This window comes from Hirundo rustica, chromosome 6 (genome assembly GCF_015227805.2).
Source record: "Hirundo rustica isolate bHirRus1 chromosome 6, bHirRus1.pri.v3, whole genome shotgun sequence".
In the NCBI taxonomy this organism is placed as follows: Eukaryota; Metazoa; Chordata; class Aves; order Passeriformes; family Hirundinidae; genus Hirundo; species Hirundo rustica.
This window is the reverse complement of record NC_053455.1, coordinates 3,561,329-3,582,061: the sequence shown is the minus strand read 5'-3', so window position 1 is coordinate 3,582,061 and position 20,733 is coordinate 3,561,329. Positions and strand designations below refer to the sequence as shown.

The 20,733-nt window shown below is 49.2% G+C and overlaps 1 protein-coding gene across 10 annotated transcripts in view; it reads right to left on the bottom strand.

The window, feature by feature from the left end:
* Positions 1-949: 949 nt before the first annotated feature.
* The window catches only part of FBXO34 (F-box protein 34), a 42,335-nt gene continuing 22,551 nt past the window's right edge, over positions 950-20,733 (bottom strand). For 5 of the 10 annotated variants that reach the window (XM_040067071.2, XM_040067068.1, XM_040067076.1 and 2 more), the window contains 2 exons: positions 14,194-14,396; positions 950-5,823 (listed from right to left, as the gene is read on the bottom strand). In XM_040067071.2, coding sequence (XP_039923005.1) covers positions 3,711-5,823; positions 14,194-14,270 — 2,190 coding nt within the window. In that variant the 5' untranslated portion in view covers positions 14,271-14,396 and the 3' untranslated portion in view covers positions 950-3,710. Of the gene's footprint in view, positions 5,824-14,193; positions 14,397-14,652; positions 16,663-16,802; positions 16,903-20,733 lie in introns of those variants that run through there. The other 5 variants (XM_040067074.2, XM_040067069.1, XM_040067075.2 and 2 more) reach the window with 3 other exon arrangements.

The window sequence follows — 20,733 nt, the reverse complement described above, 5'->3', positions numbered from 1 at the left end:
TTGCCCTCACCTGTCCCAGCCAAAGGCAGGTGGGAAGGAGAAACAGCCCCGGGTGAGGCTTCAGCACCATTTCTACCGTGCAAGAAGTGGAGCTGACACAGGTTGGATCTGTCAGTGCAGTTTTGTGCAGGTGTGAAATCCCAGAATGGTTTCGCTTGGAAGAGACTTTAAAGATCACCACATTCCACCCCCTGCCATGGCAGGGACACCTTGCACTGGCCCAGATTGCTCCAAGCCCTGTCCAACCTGGCCTTGGACACTTCCAGGGATCCAGGGGCTCATCTGAGCACCCTGTGCCAGGGCCTCCCCACCCTCACAGGGAACAATTCCTTCCCAATCTCCCATCCAGCCCTGCCCTCTGGCACTGGAAGCCATTCCCTGTGTCCTGTCCCTCCGTCCCTTGTCCCCAGTCCCTCTCCAGCTCTCCTGGAGCCCCTTTAGGCCCTGCCAGGGGCTCTGAGCTCTCCCTGGAGCCTTCTCCTCTCCAGGTGAACATTCCCAGCTCTCCCAGCCTGGCTCCAGAGCAGAGGGGCTCCAGCCCTTGGAGCTTTTCTGTGGCTTCCCAACAGCTCCAGGGGCTGGCACGGGGGCAGATGCTGCAGGAAGGGACCTGGGTCCAACACAAGGAACAGAACTCTGCTGCAGCATCCCAGGATTCCTCCACAGGATTTCTCCACAGGGAACAGGGCCCAGCAAAGGGAAAAGCTGCTGCAGAAACAGCCGGGATGGAGCAAGAGCCCGACCACAAGGCTCAGCCACAGGCAGCTCTCTCCGTGCTGTCCGTGCCAGGAGAGCCCCAGAGCTTGATGAAAACTGGAAGCTCGTGGACAATGGAAATGTTATTACAACTTCTTCGCGGGCCTATCTGGAAATTCAGTCCAGACACTCCAAATGCTCCCAGGCAGGGAAGTCAAGCACATGGTGCAGTCCTTCATCCTCAGTTCTGAACTTTGTAAATCCAACACTGGATTTTATATATATTTTTTAATTGCTTCTTAGGAAAAAACCCAAACTCTAACATTCATCAAACCTTGGCTTCTCCCTGAACCATCCCTTAAGGAAACAGAAATCTGCATTTTACAACATTACATAGGGGAAAAAAAAAAAAAAAAGCCTGCAGGCAGCTCAGCACAGCAACACTCAGAACCAACCGCTCCTGGATGCAAAAGCTTGTTCTGTGAAACAATTTTTAACAGCAACGCTGTGCAGGAGGGACAGTTCCGGCAGACAACGTAATAAATGATGTACAAAGCAGCCCACGCTCCCCAGCCAGCCTGGGGGGAAGGCAGGGATGGGGTAGGGCAGACAGCAAGCTGTCCTCTGGATTTACCTGCTCCAAGAACAAAACAGCCTCATGATATTATTTCACCCTCCTTGTTCCCCTTGTTCAACAAAAGTCACCAAAATCTCACACCCTGTTCCAAATAAAATGACCTCACTGGCCCCTTATCTAATTACAAAATATTTTCCTCTGCCACTCCATTCCAGCCTCGCAGGGACTTTCCTCGCTGCTGTCAGCCTCAAGTTTTCCAGTCTTGGGTGGGGGAGCAGGAAAGCAGCTTCTTTCCCGTTTCCCCTAATCCAAATTAAGCTGAAGGCTTTTGATGCCGATGGCTTTGGCAAAGCAGCAGCCCGGAGGTTGTTTTGCTGCTGGTGCGGGCGCAGCAGAGGGAGCAGATGAAGTTTGGGTGAAGCCTGTGCCCCGTTAGAGGATGAAGTCAGGGATTAAAGGAGGGATCCCGCTTTTCCTCTCCCTCCTCCCAGCCGATTACAAGGCGGCCGCACCCTTCTTTTCAATTCCTAATTTCATTCCTCCTGGTTGTCATCACGTCTGCAGCGCAGCGAGGCTGAGCAGCTCCGGGAGGGGCGGCAGGAGCAGGTGAAGGCAAAACATAAAACCTTTAAACATCCTTTAAACCTCCCTGAGAAGCCTGAGCTCACCAAACCCACATTTCAGGCTGCCGGGGCTCGATTTTCCTTCTCCCGCTGTTAAAGGAAAGAACAAAAGCCTTCAAAACCCTCTTTTGTCCTCCTCAGGCTCCAAAAGGGCAGGTGGAGGTGGGTGGCTCAGCCTGGCCCCCGCAGCCAGCAGTTTTTCCACACCTTGCTGATCCAGCACCAAAGGACAGAGAACAGGATGAGCCAGGCAGGGCCACCCCATCCCTGCCCTTTCCAGCAGCTCCCTGGGGCTGGCAGGGCAGAGGAGGGTCCGAGGTGAGCTCCATGGGAAGGTGGCACCGGCTCTTCTTGCACCAGGTCAGAGATTTTTGGCCGTTCCAGCTGGAATGGTGAGAGCCAGGAGTCCGTCCGTGCCCTGAGAAGGGGAAGAGGAACAGCAACAGCACCAAGGTGGGGAGAGAAGGGATGTGGCCGGGGCTCCGTGGGCTCCCCAAAAACGGCTGCTGCTCCCCTGAGCGACCTGGATGCGGCTGCTGGGCTGGGCAGGGTCCATTCCCAGGCTAACAAACCATCCACCCTCCCAGGGCTGCAACAGGAGCCTGAGCTCCGGCTCACAGCAGGGCAGGACAGGAACAGATGCAGGGAAACGCTGCCGGGAACGCCACGCTCCGCTCCCGTTGTGAGCGCGAGGAATCGCCGTCCGGCCGACACAAACCTCCGCCATTCCCCTGGAAAGCGCCGACACACAGCACAGGGGTATGCACTGCAAGGATTCTTCTTGCAAGGGGAAAATTCCATACAGAGCATGGAGGAAAGCTTCTAAAGCCAAAGATCCTGCTGGACCCATGCTCCATCCTCGAGCAGCCAGGGAACACAAGAGGCAAGAAGCAGAAGCAGCAGAAAGCACCTGGTTTCTTTGCAAGCTTTACACACCTAGCACCAGAATTCCCAATGAAAGGAGCCTCTGCTTCACACAGGGCTGGCAGGAAGGAAAGGAAAAGCCAGAATCTGTGAATGCTGCAGAGGTTTGGGGAGGTTTTGTTCCTTTGTTAGTAGGAGGACAGGTTTGCTAGAGAAAGCACATTGCACGTCTGAACTACAGCACAGCACGAAGTTTTTGCCACGTGTTTTACAGCGTTTTTATTTCGGGGCAAAACTCTTACACGAGAAAGTCTGGTAAGGCAGATCTAGAATGCACATTTTATTTATGTAAAAAAAAAAAAAACAAAAAAACCCAACCAGACAACATCGGTAAGGTTGACAAGAACTTTTTTTTTTTTTTAATATTCTGACTATACAATAATATTCCTCTCTTTTTTTTTTTTTTTTTTTCAATCCACTGCCACACTACTATAATGGATCTGTTCTATAGTCTAAAGTTTCGGGTTGTCCAGTTAAGTTGTCTGCAGCTTCTTTAAACAAGTTGACCTTTACCTATTTAGAGTTTCTTCTCAGAAACATTCATATATTATACAGGATATACAGATTTTGAAACGAGACACTTAAAAACACACACACCTATAGCCGCAACACTGGGATAGCTGCATTGTAGGGGTTACCTTGTTCAGCCAGCTGTAGACTCTGTATGTACAATTAGTTTTTATAGTGTTATTTACAGAGATGGACTAAAAGCTCTCTTTTAATCTAAAAGGTAAAGGCTCTTGTGTTTGAGTATGTGCAGTTTCATAGCCCTGTGGGGGGGGGGAAAAAAAATAATAATCACGACAATTATATACACTGTAAACAGCACAAGGCATGAGAATCTCCTCCTCCTCCTCTCCCAAACAATCTTGCAGGAAAGCGTTTGTGCACTAATATTCCTCTTCCACCTCCGCTCCCGCTCCTCGGGTTTTCTTATGGATGGCGCGGTTAAAGCTGTGGCAGGCGGGGACCCAGTGATTGTCGTGGAGGCCCAGCTTACAGCCCGGGATGCCCTTCTGGGAGCGGTGACAGCACATCCAGTAGCCAGGCCCGTAGGGCAGAGCCTGGCAGTAGGGCTTGGGGTGCCAGCGGCACAGGGACACGTCCCCCTTCACGTATTTCTTCTTGCACTGCTTGCAAGGGTCCTCCCGGTAGCGAGGGTCGCGCACCCAGCGCGAGTCCGCCGGCCTGATGTTGTAGTACTCGATGATGAATTTGAAGTAGTAGCAAGTGCATTTTAGGGCAACCAGGCTCCTGGTGGGAAGCAAGCCGAAGATCTTGACGATGATGTGGTGAGGAAGGAAGGCCATGTACTGCTGAGGCTCCAAAAGCTGCTGGATCTTAAACCTGGTCTCCAGAAAGTCATGTGAAACCTGCCGCTTGAGGCAGGAAGCGTCAAGTACTTGCAAAGCCCCTTCTGCGGGAGGGACAGAAGGGGCCGATGGCTCCGTAGGGACACTGCTTCTGACACACGATGCAGCAGATGCCAGAGCATCCTCATCCTCGTTTTGGGCTACTTCCCCCGGCTTCTCCTGGGTACTCTCCCGCCCCGGCTGTTGCTCGTGAGCAGCAGGCCCCTCACCCTGGAGGAAAAACAGCCTCCCTGGGAGCGAATCCTCACCAGAACTGGAGAGCTTCTCCTTCCTGCACCCTTCCTCCGTCTTGGTGACCGATATACTGATGCACAAGGGCTCCTTCCTCGCAGGATGCTTCGGGAAAACCACGGGCTCTTTCGACGTACAATCAACGGTCGCGCTCTTGCTCCGCAAGGGATCCGGGGGCAGCCTGGCAGCAGCAGGGCACGGGGACAGCAGAGCCCTGGGAGGCTCGATCCGCGTTTCAGCGTCGTTCCTGCCGGCCGCCATCGCCAACACCGCGCGGGCAAGCCCCGAGTTCACGTTCCCCACGCGGGGATCCAGCCCCGAAGGAAACGGCTGCCGGGCGGAGGCGCCGCCGTCCCACAGCTCGGCGTCGCCCGGAGGGCCGCAGCCGCCGCCATAGCCGGCCTCCGCCGCCCCCGCCTCCCCCGGAGCCGGGCCCCCCTTCCCCCCGTCTCCCTCGGGGGGCCGGGTGCCGCTGGCCAGGAGCACCCTGCCGACGTTCCTGCGGAAGCTGTTGTTGCGGGAGAGGCTCCCGGCCTCGCGCTCGCTCTGCCGCCTCAGGCACTCGGACTCCAGCTTGGCCACCATGTCCAGCACGCGCACGGGCTCGCCCTGCGGCTCGCCGGGGCCGCGCTCCGCCTGCGCCTCGCCCGCCGGGAAGGGCTCGGAGCCGCCCGGGGCGGCCCTGGGCCTGGCGGCGGAGGTGGCGGCGCAGCTCTTGGCGCAGTCGGCCAGCAGGGCGCTGGCCCGCTGCTCCAGGAACGCCACCATCTCGATGACCGACAGGGAGCGGCCCGGGAAAGCGCCCTCGCCGCCGTCGCTCCCGAAGTGCACCGAGCAGTGCTCGATGCCGCAGGAGAAAGGCTCCGGCTGGGAGCACCTGGAGTTCGCCTCCCTCATCCTCTCCAGCTGGATTTTGGCTTTTTTAAGATCCACCGATTTTTTCCTGCGCTTGGCCGTCCTCCCGTCGATGTCCCACGTGCTCTTGATTTTCATGGAGCCCGTGCGGGTGCCGCCGCCGCCGCACTGCTGGGCCGCGAAGAAGGCGATTTTCTCCTTGGTGTTGCCGGGTTTCACCACGGCCCAGACGTCCAGCGGCCCTTCCCCTTCTTCTCCCTGGTGGATGGTGGCAGACAGGACGTTCTTCTTGTCCCTCGCACTCGGACCGTCCGCCGGGCCCTTCCCGTTCATATTGCACATAGTATTTGGATAAATAATCCCCAGAAGCTTTTGAGACGGAGTCACCAGGGAGGGTTTTGGGAACACGCTCAGTTTGCTGCAGTTGGTGTATTTTTCTCCTTGAGCCGGTCCCTGGCGGCCTCGCAGGGAATCCTGGCTTATTTCTGGGGATCGCTCTTTCTTCTGTAACTTGAGATATGGCTTTAAGTGCATACCAGAAACCCTGGAAAAACAGAGAGGGAAGAAGTTAGAGTTGCAAAATATGCCTGTTTGGAATTAGAGAAGGTGGCCCAGAGAATGCACCAGCCCACACCTCAAGAGGAACCACAGGTGAAAGGAAAAGAGCCACCAAGGCTGCAGTGTCCACCCTATAAGAACTTCCTGCAGTAGGAGAGAACTTCCCATTAGAACAATCTGTTTCCAGGCAGTTGCAAGGAGAAATCCTATGGTTTAAGTTGTATCAGTTGTGAAAACACAGCTAGTGGTTCACTCTTGAGCTAGAGCCATCCTTGTGCCTGTTCATCCCTTAACCCGGCTGTAAGGCACACACGGGTCACAGGCTTTATCCGGACATCAGCTACCACACACACTCTTTTCAGAAGATAAAATGTGGTTAAAGCTCAAAAGGGAAATTGGCAAGAATAATTATATTAATCAGAGATCCTAGGGGATATCTAATCTCCTAGCATCACCCAAAACCACACCGTGGTTTGGGCTGGAAGGGACCATAAAGCTCATTTTGTTCCACTTCCTTCCACGGGCAGGAACACCTTCCACTATCTCAGGTTGCTCCAAGTCCCATCCAACCTGGCCTTGGACACTTCCAGAGGTGAAGCAGCCACAGTTTCTCTGGGCAATGAAACCTTTCCTTCAGCATATTGATAATGGCAAATGTGGTGACTGTCCCATGAGGGTCCTTCTGTTGTACATCAGATGCCACTCCCAAAGTGACAGCAGCATGACGCCCAGCTGAGGACACCGGCTCCCAAGGATGGGATATTAGAGTCAGGAATTCCAGAGCAGTGAAGGACCCCTTGGATGCTGCTGACACTGCAGCACAGCCCCAGAGTCCTCTGTCCTGTCACACCTCCACAGCCACCTTCCATTCAAAGCTGAGGAACGCCAGAGCCCGGGTCACTGCCACACAGGATGCAACCACCAGGAGACTCCAGGCTCTTCTCCCAGGAGCATCATATAAGCACATTAAAGATATAACTACAGATTATGTTTCCATGGTAATCTTTGAGTTGTTGCACTCAAGGGCCTCCTCTTCAGGGATGATCTGTGCCCGAGAAGAGCAGCAGGTTCAATGCCACGCTCATCATGAGCTGACACAGACACCTTCAGGCACTGAAGGTGTTTCTCTCGAGAGCCAACACCAAGAGAAGTGCTTAAGTATTTCACCTTTGTAGGTTTCTAGCCTAAAACCAGCTTTTAACTAAAACCCTCAATTCCTTGGTCTGTAAAGTCCAACAGATTTATAAGTGATGTTGCCCAAGCAGAGGAAGCCTCCAGGACTAGAAGCAGCAGTGCAGCCTAACCACTGCTTTCCCTGGAAGACTGGTTCCTCCTTCTGGTCCTAGTGACAAGGAGAGGGCAGGCACAGAGATTTTGGGGAGGTACATCAAGAGGAAGGGTGCAGTTCACCTTTCTGCGCCTCTTTGGTCCAAGCAGGGCTTTGAAGGCCAGGAAGAAGCTGCTGGAAAGGCAGATGTCATGCTCCTTCCCTCTGGAATTTTTAGGGAGACCGTCACCTGGCTCTTGCAAGCAGAAAATGCCAAAACCACCTGCATCTCACCTGGAGACTGCGGGGCTAAGAGACCCCAGTGCTGCAGACACACCTACCCAGCCCCTGGGTTCATTCTTTCCCTGTGCCTCCTGTGTGCTAATTCCAGCTCGTTGGAATTAGGTCACCTCCCAGTTTAGTCTCCTCTGCAAAACGCAACTGAGCTACTGTGTTTGCCTCCTCAGACGGATGCTAAAAACTAAAATAATCTCATAAAAATAGAACTTCGGGGCATTGAAACAGATGCATGGGAAGAAAAAAATGGGAAATCGAGGCTGCTGGAGTTTGCTTTGGCCTCATTTTTCACAGGGGCTGCCTGGTTCTGGTCGTGCCTCACAGTGAAGCAGGGTCAGGCCACTGATGTGGCCTGGCCACTGATGTGGCCTGGCCAAAGCCCAGCCCAGAGGAGCAGCAGGTGAAGCACTGCAGCAAACTGCTGCAGAGAACAGTGCCTGCAGCCTTCCCCTCCCGTCCCTTCCAGAAGGACATTTCCCAGACTGGAGAGAGAAAAGCACCGGTGGCTGCTCGCCACCGTACCCTGGGGAGAGGAGGTGAATACAATTAAAACACGACTTTGCATGCTGAAATCTCCTGAGCCAGGAGCAGAAGATCAAATTTCATTCATGAGTTTTCATGCCAAGGCGTTTGAAAGATGAGCCGAGCTTGTTTTGAAAAAGCTTTCTTCAAGCAGTTTTCAGGAATCCAGCAGGACAATCAGCTCAACACCCTTCATTAAGAGAAGCTGCAAATGGAGGTGAGACCAGGTATTGTATGAGTAAAACCAGAACCAAACCGGTTACCCCAACAGGCTCAGGGGACATGTTCAGCCAGCAGAGTTGGTTCAGCTGCTCCCAGCTATTTCTGGTCTATGGAGAAAGACAAAGGGTAAAGTTCTGCCTCACCTATTGCAGATTTCTTGTTTAAGGTTATATTTCCTATGTTTCAGTTAGTCCCTGGCTAAGCCAACAGTACCATTTAAGGTTGAAAAGTTATAATTTACATAACAAAATTATGCCTTAGTCAGAAGTTTTACTGCCAGAATAATTGCCTCATTTGAATTCAGCATCCAGTTCATCGCACACGTTTTAATGGATCCAGATTTAAAGAAAACCTTCATCTAATAACTTCAGACAGCTATAAAGAGCACTGCAAACTCCACGAGACCAGCTGCCACCTGCCTCAGAGCTTTCCAGCAGCAGAGAGGAGAACTTTCATTTTAAAAGCCGTTTTAGCAATGGGCCTTACCTGAAAGTGTCACTTGGAAAAAACAGGCCCCCATCTCACATGCCCTGTGCTGCGGACATTGAGAATGAACTTTTAGGCAATCACAGCTTCTTCCCAGCACGTCAGCAGCACATTTCATCTCTAGCTCCTAGAATTAGAACAAGGCTTCCCAGCAGAAATTGCTTTGAAGATGAACCAGAGCCCAATCCCCACCCACAGATTCCCCTGTTTCTCAGTGCTGGCAAGCAGGGAGCTGTGGCAGCTGCAGGTAAGCTTTTAAATATTTAAAACCACCAAAAATAGTTGTTAAAAGGTGAAGTCACATATTCCCTACGACACTTCATTCCAGAATAATTCTGTTTGCTTTCCTCCACCCTTTAAGCTATCAAGCTCTCTAATTTTATCTTTAAGAGACAACGACTCTTCAGAAGTCCACAGGAGCAAACATGAAAGGTTTTCAATCCCAAATGTGCGGTTTTAAATTGCTGATAAGAGAGAATTCTGCCAGGAATGATCAGCCCTGAAACAACGAGCAGTGCTGCCTTTATACTGTTATTCCATCCTTAAGCTGATGAAATAAAGGGGCCAGGTTTTCTATTTCTAATCAGCCGTGTCTGAAAAACAGGATACTCGCACTGCTGGAATGACACTGCTGTTTTTACAAGTTGTAACTGCAGCTTGTTTCCACTGCAGTTTTATCAAGTTGGTTACTACACATTGTTGAGACAGAAATATATTCTTTTGTATGAGCTCAGACACTCCGACAGCCCATTTCTCCCCACAACCCACTGGTGGACTCCCCATGCTTGAAAGTGTCCAAATCCAGGCTGGATGGGGCTTGGAGCAACCTGGTCTAGTGGGAGGTGTCCCTGCCCATGGCAATGAGTTGGAATGAGATGGCCTTTGAGGTCTTCTCCAACCTAAATCATTCCATGATTCTACTTGCCAAGTTGGCCAGAATCTTCCAGCATCCTTTTGTATTTATGTACATTCTAAATCACAGCAGCCTAAAACAATAATATATTTGCTTAAGTGGAAACTCTGGAGTTGGAGGAAGAAACAGCTAGAAAAGACTCAGTTTTCACAATTCCTTTGTGAGGTCCACAGAGTGCCTTCATTTCCCCTTGCAGCTCCCAGCTCAGGGACTCTATGATGCCCCTGTGAAGCCAAAAGATTTCCTCTTGCCAGCAAGAGCAACAACGACAAAAAAGCCTGATCTTCACAAACAGCACATTCACACTGCGAGTTTTCTGGGCAAAGCACTGGAAGGTTTTATTAGGGTGAAAATTTCCATCAAAACCCCCAAGTTTCCTATGGATTTCTCCTTGTAAACACCAACTCCAGTCGACAAAAGCTCCTCACGCTGCTGACTGCACACTCAGCGCCAACTACAACTCTGAAAAACCCCTCAGGACATACTAACACAGGGCAGAAGCCAAAAGAAAAAAAAAAAATCAACAACAATAGAAACACCTCTGGTAAAACATTCCTCTTCCCTGGCATCCCAGTTCTCTGTCCATAGAGTTTTCCTCCTCCATAAAGGACACTGACAATTAGCAAGGACTGAGCACTGGGTGGGAGTTAACCATGGTCAACCACTTGTTATTTCTGGAAGGGCTTGGTGGCTCCTTTGGGCTCAATCTCCAGTACCATTTCCATCCCCTTTGCACTGCCAGGGCAAGGCAAAGCAGACAGAGAGCTGCTTCAAAGGCATTCCAGGGATTCTGCCGGGGCGGGAAAGGCCCGGGATGGAAGGAGCTCTGCTACTCATGGAGTTTGTTCTGGAGCATGGCAAGGGTCCAAGCTCCCAGAAAGGAGGGCTGGGAAGCTCCAGAGCAGGGGTGGGTTCGACTCTAGCAGCTGTGGAAGCATCTGATTTCCTAAAAACCCGCTCCCCTTGGAGCAGCAAGTGCTCCTGACCCACCTCCCAACACCCCCAAAATGCCTCCTGCGGCAAAGGGAGAGCCAGCAAGGATTAGAGCGGGATTTGAAGGCAAACAAGGCATGAGGCTGCTGAAGGAAAGCTCTCTGCTCCAGTGGCCAGCCTGGGGCAAGTAAAGAATGCCAAAACCATGGGGGCAGAGCTGGCCCAACAGAGCTGAGGAGATAAATGCAGTGTAAGAACTAAACTCCTAACGCTGGGTCCCTCCCCAACTTGTTCACCTGCATCAGGTGCTCAGATACCCTGACCCTGGGGGAGACAGCACCCAAATCCAGGTGCACGCAGCACAGCCAGAAATCCATCCCACAAAGCCCGTCACTGCAGCACACAGAGGTTTTGGGTGACACACTGCACCCCCAAGCCCAACACAGACCACTCCACTTTGAGGCCTCCCACCCATCAATGTTTTGAACATATTTCACACTCAACACACCCACACCCCTCAGTAAAGCACAGTTGCCTTGGCTACTTCCTAAATTTTGTACAGCAAAGAAGTGCCACTGCTCTGCCAGGCTTTTTTATAAAAGCACTTACCATGAAGGGAGAGATGCAGCAGCAATTCTGTGCTGAGCCTCAGGAAGCTCAAAGCCCTGCTTCCCAGCCCTACCAGACACGACACAGAGATGACAAAGCAGGAGGGAACAAAGTAAACTGAAAGATTTGGAATTCAAGGTTATCAGCTGCTCCAGAAATGTGTAGCTCAGGGATGATGGGATGGTACACGTGGCTGTGGTGGGACAGGATAAGGAGAGATCACAGAACGACAACAAGACAAAACCTGGTGGTTTTTTACAGGGCTTCTGCTGAAAGCTGCCCTGAGCAGCACAGGTAAGTGACAAGTGTCCTTCTGGAAATGTTTTACCTTTATTAATTTGTTTCCCAATTTATAAAACCATTCTTCACATCACGGTGCAACAAATTTCTTGTGTTAACGAACCAACACAGAGTGATGCTATTTATAGCCTTCATTTTTGCGCATACGTAATGAGAACACATGAAAGGTTGCAGAAATTAACCTTGGACCACACGATCAGTAACAGACTCAGCATTCAAAGGAAAGAAACAAGCAAAAGTAGAGCTGAAGGCAAGTTATCAGGTCAACCTTTTGAAACTCAAGACTGAAAGAAACTCGTTCATTAAGTTCATGGGGAGGATTTCACTGCACACAGCATTCTCCAGGAGTCAGAAGGTGTTTTCATTATTAAGAACACATCCCAAACAAGATCCAAAGCAACTCCGACTGGATGTGATCCTTCTTTGTGAAGGATACCAGAAGCAGACACAAGTTTCAGGTCACATCACTTGGAAACTTCTATCTTAGAGATCAAAAAGTCCAGGAATAAACATGAGAAGCGGCACAGTGTTAAGTCACTGCCGAGATATTTAACAAAAAAGAAACAGTGAAAGGTTTTCTCCAGTTTGTGAGAGAAAAAGAGAAACAGGAATGCAAGCAAGGGTAGGGCAGAAATCAAGAGTACAACACAAAATACCAAATTTGACTTTGCACCATTTTTAAAGAGGGGAGAGAAGGGTGATGGTGAGGGCAAAAGCCCAGGCGTTAATCTGAACAAGAGCATTGGCAGGGGGAGGATTAGAGAGCTTCATAAAAATTGTGAGGATTGGCTCATCCCAGTTTTAGAATCCAAACCAGATAGGCTCAGGCACTGCAGGCCAAGAAACAGGATTTATAAACCTCTTGAAAGGCAACAATAGGAGATAATAAACATGTGGCACATTGGAGGGGGCACTGCAGGGGAGAAAGAGAAGGAGAATGATCACAGCCTATCCAGGGCTCGCATTCTGACTCCAGTATAAAGGTGCTTTGCAAGCAAAGAGGATTAATGTGACACAGAGAAAAAGGGGGAAGAGGGACTAGTTCAATATGCCAGACTAACCTCAAGGTTCTCAAAAAAAGCCATCTTTTTAGACCAATCTACTATATCTTCCTCACATGGACTTCAGAGAGCACAAAGAGATTTACTGGTTAAGACAGATTGGCAGAGGAATGGGAAAACAGACAAAGGAACTGGCTCAGCAGCAGACAGCCCCAGGTGATGCTGAATAAGAAAATATCAGCCTGGAAACCAAAGACATGCCTCAAGAATCAGCCCTGGGAACATCTGATTTTGTTAGGAATGACCTCAGCACTAATCCTGCACCCACAGAAATAGAGGCAGCTCCAAAACAGCAGAGACACAGAGCTCCAAGGAACAGAAACCGAGGAGGGTTTTGAAATGCAGGCAGCGATGCACCAGCACGAGGAACACCAATAAATTTTGGAACTAACTGAGGTGAACTGGCCACCACAGAGACATCCATGAAATAGGGAAGTGGAGGCGATGCTGTGACAGCAGTGAGAAGCCAGAGCAGCTCCAGAGCACAGCACACACTTTTAGCCAGGACTGAGAATTTCCTGTGTGTCTGTATATCACACTGAGAACAACTGCAATTGCTACTCAGGAAGCTACTAGAGAACACTTGGGTCACTTAGCAAAACCACAGGTGAGGGTTACAGCTCCCTTTTACAGAATGCAGAAGAAGAGGTAAACCACTGAAAATAAGCAGCGGTCCTTAGGCAGAAGGAAAATTAAGGAACAGAAACTCAAATGAGTCTATAAACTCTCATGAATGTTCAGCCTGGGAATGAAAAGAAGGTCCCTAATTGCACAGCAAGATCTGTCATCTTCAGTAATGGCTCAATCTACAGGAGGAGAGAAGAATAGATGCAAGAAAAGATGCAAATGTTTTTAGGCTGGACTAAGTTCACGAAAGGGATTATGAGATCCTGCTTGGGAAAGCAAGGAGCTGGGTGACCCAGGAAGTCTTTTCCAGCACTAAATTACCATGAGACTAACATAGCAAGTATATGCTGTCTACACAACCACAAAGAACAAAGGTTAAAAGTTTGCTTTAAACCCACACAGGCCTTTGGAAACCAAAAAGCTGGCGCTCTTCCTCCAGACTGAGGAAGTTTAAGAGCCTTGGTTTCAGAAAAAGAATTTAAAAAAAAAAATACACATATATTTTGAAGTAGTTTGAACTCCAGCAAACTGGCATGTCCTTGCATTTGCATGAGGACAAGTTGTTCTGCACGGTGTTCCTGCAAGGAGACACAGTGAGAGGCATCCACTTAATTGTCATATAAGCACAAGCGTTTGAAATCAATCGTGCATTTCTCCTTAATAAGAGACACAGGAGAGTGAGCAATGCAAAATCTGAGCTTAAACTAATCTAATTACTTAGTCCATAGTAAGACAAACCACAACAATGACTGCCAGCATTTCCACTTGCTTTAAGCTGCTTGCACGTTTTAAAGCCTACTCTGATGAGCCTTTCGCCAATTAAGTTTTACTTCAAAGTCATGTTTCCCAAACTAATTTACAGCTGTTGCTAGAAAACCCAAGGATTTCTGCAAGTACACGACCAGCTGCAGTGAATCTGTAGTTGTCATTATCAAATAAAAACGTCAAAGAACATTTCTGCCCTTAAGCCATCGCAGCGTTTTGCTTAAATGCTACCCGAAAGTCAGAATTTGGAGCAAACGTTTGAGTGACAGCCCAGGACAATAGGAGAGGACAAAGAGAAGGCTAAAATCCGTGCTGAATCCTCAGCTGCGGGCAGAGCAGCCGGTGTGTCCGTACCGTTTGACTTGATGGAAGGTGGAGGACGTGGAAGTCAGCGGTTCCCTGTGGAGGCCAGCTCTGCAGGAACTCTTCATGGTAACGACCTCTCCGGCTAAGGCACGTCGTCGTCACAGCCAGTCCATCCTGGGCTACACCCCAGGCTCCCCCATCAGCTCTGCCTGCCCCACACTCAGCTCCACAGTGTCTCTGCCACCTAAAAACTGAACAACACAGAGCCACGTGAGAAGATCACGAGCGCAGGCGATCGGGACGCGGACTTTCCCATGAGAGAGAACAGATATATAAATGTATACAAACACAAACATGCTAGGCATGCAGAGATATAAAAGATACATATTCAGGTATAAAAGAACTTAACATCCTCATGCCAGTATTGCAGCTGGAGTTCCTGAACACCACCAAACACAAATGACCACGCCCCGCCACGGCCTGTCTGCACACACCGAGTTTGTTCACCTTATATCCGAACACAGCGCTACCTTGGCACCTCCCACGGAACACGCTGTCTTCCCAGCTCCGTGTAAACAGGACGCACAAGATCTCTCTGCTTGTTAGCACCACACCAAGGCTTTGGAGGGAAGTAGCTGCTAGCAGTGAGATTTGAGGCTGCCAGGAGTTACGTTAGCGCTCTAATCAAAATAACGTGGTGGATTTTATAAAAGGACAGAAAACATGTCACCACGCAGCCTCCAAGTCTTGTGAGCACTGCCCTGTCTTTGCATCACATGCAGATAAGACAGATTACACCAAAACAAAGCTGTTCTGCGGTATCTCTTGTTCTCCCCGGGCTGCTGCCTTCTCCACCTTGTCCTTGGAGCAGACACTCTTACCGGCGCTTTAACGCGCTTTGATGGAGAAAGAACAACAACCTTCAAGCTGGAACATTAAAGGGAAGAATGACACAGCAAAAGAGCCCTGGAAAACCTCAAATCCTCCAGCCTGAGCTGCCAGCAGATTGTTTTAGAGACCGTTTGCTTCCTCTCTAGAGGCCGTGCACAATGATGCACGTAATAAAGGAATGCCATTTGAGGATAGTAACTACGGAGCTGTGTCCCCAGGGGAGCTGGGATTTAGTGCAGCAGGTTGTTCTCTCCTTTTCAGCAGCTCTGCCCCGTGTTCTACTGCTGCCCTGCCCCTGCTTTTGCAGAGACTGAGCCTCTCACATCACCCCCTTTGTGACACCTCCCACACAGAAGAGCCCCCACTACGCCCAGCTCGACCAGCGTGGTTCACAATCAACACTCCCAACTAAACACTCCTGGCCTGGAAAAGCTGCTCTTGGTAGCCACACTTGCCAGGAAAATGATGAAGGATGAACTTTCCAGGCAGGAAAAACAGAAGCTGGTTTAGATCCACCTGACCTGATGTCTGCTACAGGAATTTCACGGCTCGTCTAACGATGGCGAATAAGAGGTTAAGCGTTTGCCTACATTTGAGTAGCAGGAGCCTAAAATAATATATAAAATATTATATAAACACATTCCAGTCTTCATGAAGAAATCTCTGCTGTGCTCTACACAAGGCTAAGAAATGTGTGGGGTGGAGGAGACGGAGGCAAGGCAGTGGCAGAACAGGAGGAGGAGAGCATGTCCTCAGCTCCAGGGATTCAGGAGGACCTGGAATTAGGCTGCCACAATCAGCAACAGCAGAAATTGAGGCTTTGTGGTTAAACACCATTTTCATCAGGCTACCCAGAGTCTCTAGCAAGGACCTACCTCTAGGAGTGAAACCTAGGCACAAAACCAGTTGTTTCTGATGTTCCCATGCTGTAAAGATATATATTCACAAACAGTAATTCACAGAGAAGAAAAAGCATATGCCCAGTGCTTCAGGAAAATCAAACACAAAATCGTTACTTTCCCATGAACCATCACTAAGAGGCACTGAAATTCTGACTTTTCTCCAAGCTTTTGTCTGGCTCTCCTTCTGGCTTTACTAACACTAGCATTTCAAACTCAGCAGGAACTGTATCACAGAAACATGATTATATCCACACCCAAATAAACGCAACCACACCATTTCAAGAATGCCACTCACTTTTCCAACAGCTTAAACCCTCTCCATAGATCCTTGGTTAAGAATATCACATGTTTTGTCCTAGTCCCACTCCTCTGGAGATCAATTGAGAAGTAAAAGATAAAAAGCCAGACAAAATTGAAACCCAAAGATATCTCGTTTTCAGTAAAGTGCTTGAGAAACAAAACCATCAAGGGAAGTGGTTCAGGTCAGGAGCAGCCAGAACCCTGATCCAAGCACAGGCGCTGCATGGTGGGATTTCGTGAGTTTAGGAAGGGACCAGCAGCTACTAGAGGGAAGCAAAAGCTGACAAAATAGACACAGCCAAGTTCAGATGGGCACTGCAGCACAGACCCAACCACAGCTCCATACAAAGCATGCTTTTTCCCCCCCTCTGTAGCTGCTGGGCTATAGAAAAGAGCTGAAATAGACTATTAATGCCAGCAAGCTCCTGACAAGTTCCTACTGTGTGAGGAGTAAAAAGCTGTGCTTGTGAATTAAAAAAAAAAAAAAAAAAAAAAAAAAAAAAAAAAAAAAAAAGAAAAGAGAAAAAATAAAACCCCAGCATTTAAGCTAGCAGATATACTTACTGCCTTTTAACTACCACTGTTTCTGTACCAAGGCTGATCCTTAGCAGAAGGAGCTGCAGCCGATTTAAGTTTTGCACAGAGTCGGGTACAGCCCGAAAAACTGAAATACAGATGCACAGAGAAACAAAACAGAAGAGGAAGTTAAAACCCTAATCGTGTTCTTCTCCCTCTCTGAAACCACCCCCCAAACATATGCCTTTCTGCACAAGACGTGGGAAGGACTCAGGTTTGGCAGCAGAAAGCATCACATCCCCTCAGGCGCGGACAGCAGCTCAGGGAACAGTCCCACAAAATTCCCGGTCTTATCACCGGGTTTGAACGCTGCTGCAGCCTAGGAAAACAAATGTATCAACTGAACCAGGCTGCAGTCAAGGTCTTCCCATCTGTGTAGCAATTCACTACAGCTCTTGATATTTTGATAAGTGCAAGTGTGTTTTAGCTGTAGCAACAGTAACTGATCAACAATCCAGTTCAAAGGGTGGGCACATCCTCTCAGAAAATTTACTTTTCTTGAAAGGAGGCCATGGCCTCGGGACTGGATCTGAGCAACAATCGCCCTGTGGGTAAAAACATGTGTAAAAACACATTTAACCATCCCAGCTCCATGCAGGGCAAGCTTTGGGATGCTCCACAGAGATGTCACACTGGATCAGCTGCGCAAAGAGCATCAGCACCCTCAGGATGCAGAAGGAAGGAGCAGCAAGTGTTTCAGAGCAGAACTCAGAGGAGTTAAAACTAAAACCAGTCATTATGGTAAGAAGTCAGTTTTGAGGCTTTATAATAAGATAAGGGTATTTGTTTTGATGCAAGAACTGGGTTCCATGTCCATTCTCCCACCACAGAGCTCAGGATTAGGTTGGTATATGATCCTTGTCTCCAAAAGAGTAATCCACCAGACATGAAACTCTGCTATTCTTCAGCCAAGTCATCCCTCCCTCCCTCCCAAACACCCCTCAGGACACCTACAACAGCACCAGATTCTCCTAAGCTTTGGCACAAAGTCTTTCCTCATCCCAGCGCTCCCACTGGGGACGATCCACAGCAGCTCCCAGGCCAGGTCTGACGCTGAGGTGATTGACACACCAGGTCCTCAGCCCCTCAGACACCCATAGGAACACAACTGTTTCTTTATAACTGTTCTTCAGTAATACCTACATATTTAAAACACCTAAAGAACAGCCTTTTAACCCTAAAGGAGACATCACAGGCATCATTTGCCTTGTGAAACCTTGTGTGCTCAGCTTCCCCTCTGTTTGATTTTCAATCAGATCTGATATTATCTGATCTAAAGGCAATGAAACCGCCCCAGGGGCTCCAGCTGGAATTAAAGTGGGGGAGCTTCCTGTGTCTACTCCCACACCAAAACCAGCTGATGGCATTTCTGCTAGGCACCAGGAACCAGAGCTGGCAAATACCATCACCCTTTGCTCATTTCCTCACCAAATTCACTCCAGCCCTTCCTTCTCAAAGCTCCTCCAAGCTCCCATCCCTGGATCACACCAGAGGGCAGCAATTTAAATGAAAACTGGAGATTCCCATGTAAGCAGAATCAGCAGAGGCCACAAACAGGATGAGGGGTCTGGAGCACCTCTCTTATGAGGAAAGGCTCCATGAGTTTCAGTCTTTCACACCTTCCCCTTTATCAGCACTTCCTCCCTGTCTGATCTCTCACCTGAAGCCACTCAAGGAGCTGGACTAGGACAGAATTAACCCAAAGGGGCTGGTTCAGCTCCCTGAACCCACTTACTCCTGAGCTGGCAGGTACTCACAAAGCTCAGCAGGACAAAGTTCTGAGAAACTCAGACTGGACTCAGCCATCTCCAATCCACACCCGGAATCATGCTGGAAAACATGCCTCCTACAAAGTGGATTTTAGGTCTTTTCAGTGGAAAGGAACACTTCTGAATGCAGAGTGGGCAAAATCCAGAGTGTTTCAGAAGCAGGGAGATGATCATGTAGAGCTCCAAGGCAACGTCTGACTCCTCACTGCTGTCAAACAGCACTACTTGCTGTACTGATAAGCGTGTGAAATGCTTATTCCAGCGAAACACTACAGGGAGAACCTGTTTTCCTTCCAAGATCACGTCAATAAAGAATGAAAGGCTCCGCATTCGTAGCTCACACGTTTTCTCTCTAGGTGGGGTAAGCGTTGGAAGGACTAAATTGTCCCCTCAAAAGGAAAAACCTCCGAAGGGAAAAAGAAAATAAAGACAAGCTCTGCTGCACCCTCTTAGCCCTGCATGAGTATTGGGGAAAATAATATTACAAGTGTTTTCCTTGTTCAGCTATTCCTGAAAGGTTTCAGCTGCCTTGCACAATTTGGGTAAGGACATCACTGGCTGCTCAGCTGGGAAGAAGTTAAGAACTGGCTCATTAGATTTGTTCTGCTTGATCCAAGAGGAAAACAAAACCGCTAAATCCCTCACCGGGCAGTGCTGCCGCGGCTCTGGTGACAAACACACGGGGCTCACACATCACTCTGCTTTCTAGAAAGCTGCCTTGGCACCCCTGGGCACCGTGGCGTGCCCCGAATGACAAACTGGGGACAGCAAAGCCCCCGTGAGCTGGGCTGTGGCTGCTGCACCCTCAGCTCACGGGGAATGGGCAAAAACCCCCCCTGAATGCTCCACACTCGAGGCCACGTCACCCACGAGCCACCTCTGAATTATTTGACCTATAAAACTACATCTGTTTCGCCATGCAGATTGTGAATTAATGAAAGCTCAGCTGAAAGGCTACTTTCTGAGAGCGAGAGGAAGGAGAAAGCTTCCAGAAGCCTTCCTATTATAGAAGCAATAGAGCTGGTTCCAAATATAGTAGAGCAGCGCTCCCAGAGCTCTGGAGACGTTGTGCCCTGGTTTTGTGAGGTCTCACTGGATTGCTCCTGCACATGCAAAGATGGGTAAGAAAGGGCTGCAAGATGCAGAACTGCCGTGAAAAAGGAGTTTCAGGACAAACACCAGAGGCACAAACCCAGACTGCCCCTATGAGAGATCAGCCTGGACACCAGGAGAGAGCCAACCTGGCCCACTTGAGTGTAAACCAGTCAAAACCAGCAAGAAGTAATCCATCTTTTTCAAGAACACAAGCTTGCTAAAAAAGATCCTGATTATTATTATTACAACCCTGACGTGGCAGATTAGGATTGCCAGCACTCATTTCATCACCCTGCTTCGCCCGTGGTAGCAGGGATCTTGGCTGCAGAGGTGCACTTGACTCACTCTGGCACACAGAAGGTGGATTTGTTTTTGCTGTGACAGCTCAAAGTGACCATCACATGCCCTGCCTGACAGAAACTCCTCGCCAGTTCACCAGGAACAGTTTGTTAGGGATCCAGCAGCACGGGATAACGACCGGTTTTAATTCTTCAAGTTCCCTTCTCCTGTTCCAGGGCAGATCTCGTAACACAACAAAAATAAACTCAGTTGCAAAGCTCCGATTACAAGTGTATCTTTGTGTATCTCTGCATCTGTGTACTCCAGCATGGGACTGGCCTTTTGTTGGTAAATAGTAACAAAGTAAAATGTCACCAGGAAACCAAAAATCTCGTAGAGGACACTACACAGGGAAAAAGGCTCCCTGCACCATGGCACAAAATGCACAGGAATAATTGTTCCTGCACATCTCTCCATAGGGTATGAAATGGCTTCCAAAATACCAAAACTGACTTAGAGAACCTAAAATACAGCTGACTTCTAAATATCCAGCAAATTAATAAATACCTAAAGTTCCTTCTTTAGAACTCTGCTAACAAGGAAAACCTGACAGCAGATGACTCAAGGTTAAGCACTAATTTCATCAGCTTTAAAACTCAATTCACTGAACAAAATGTGGCTTTAACAGGTTTCTATGGCTCTAACTGGTTTGGATCAGCCCTTGGGTTGCCAAATCTCCTTTCTGAGACCACTTCCTACTCCCTGATCACAGGTCC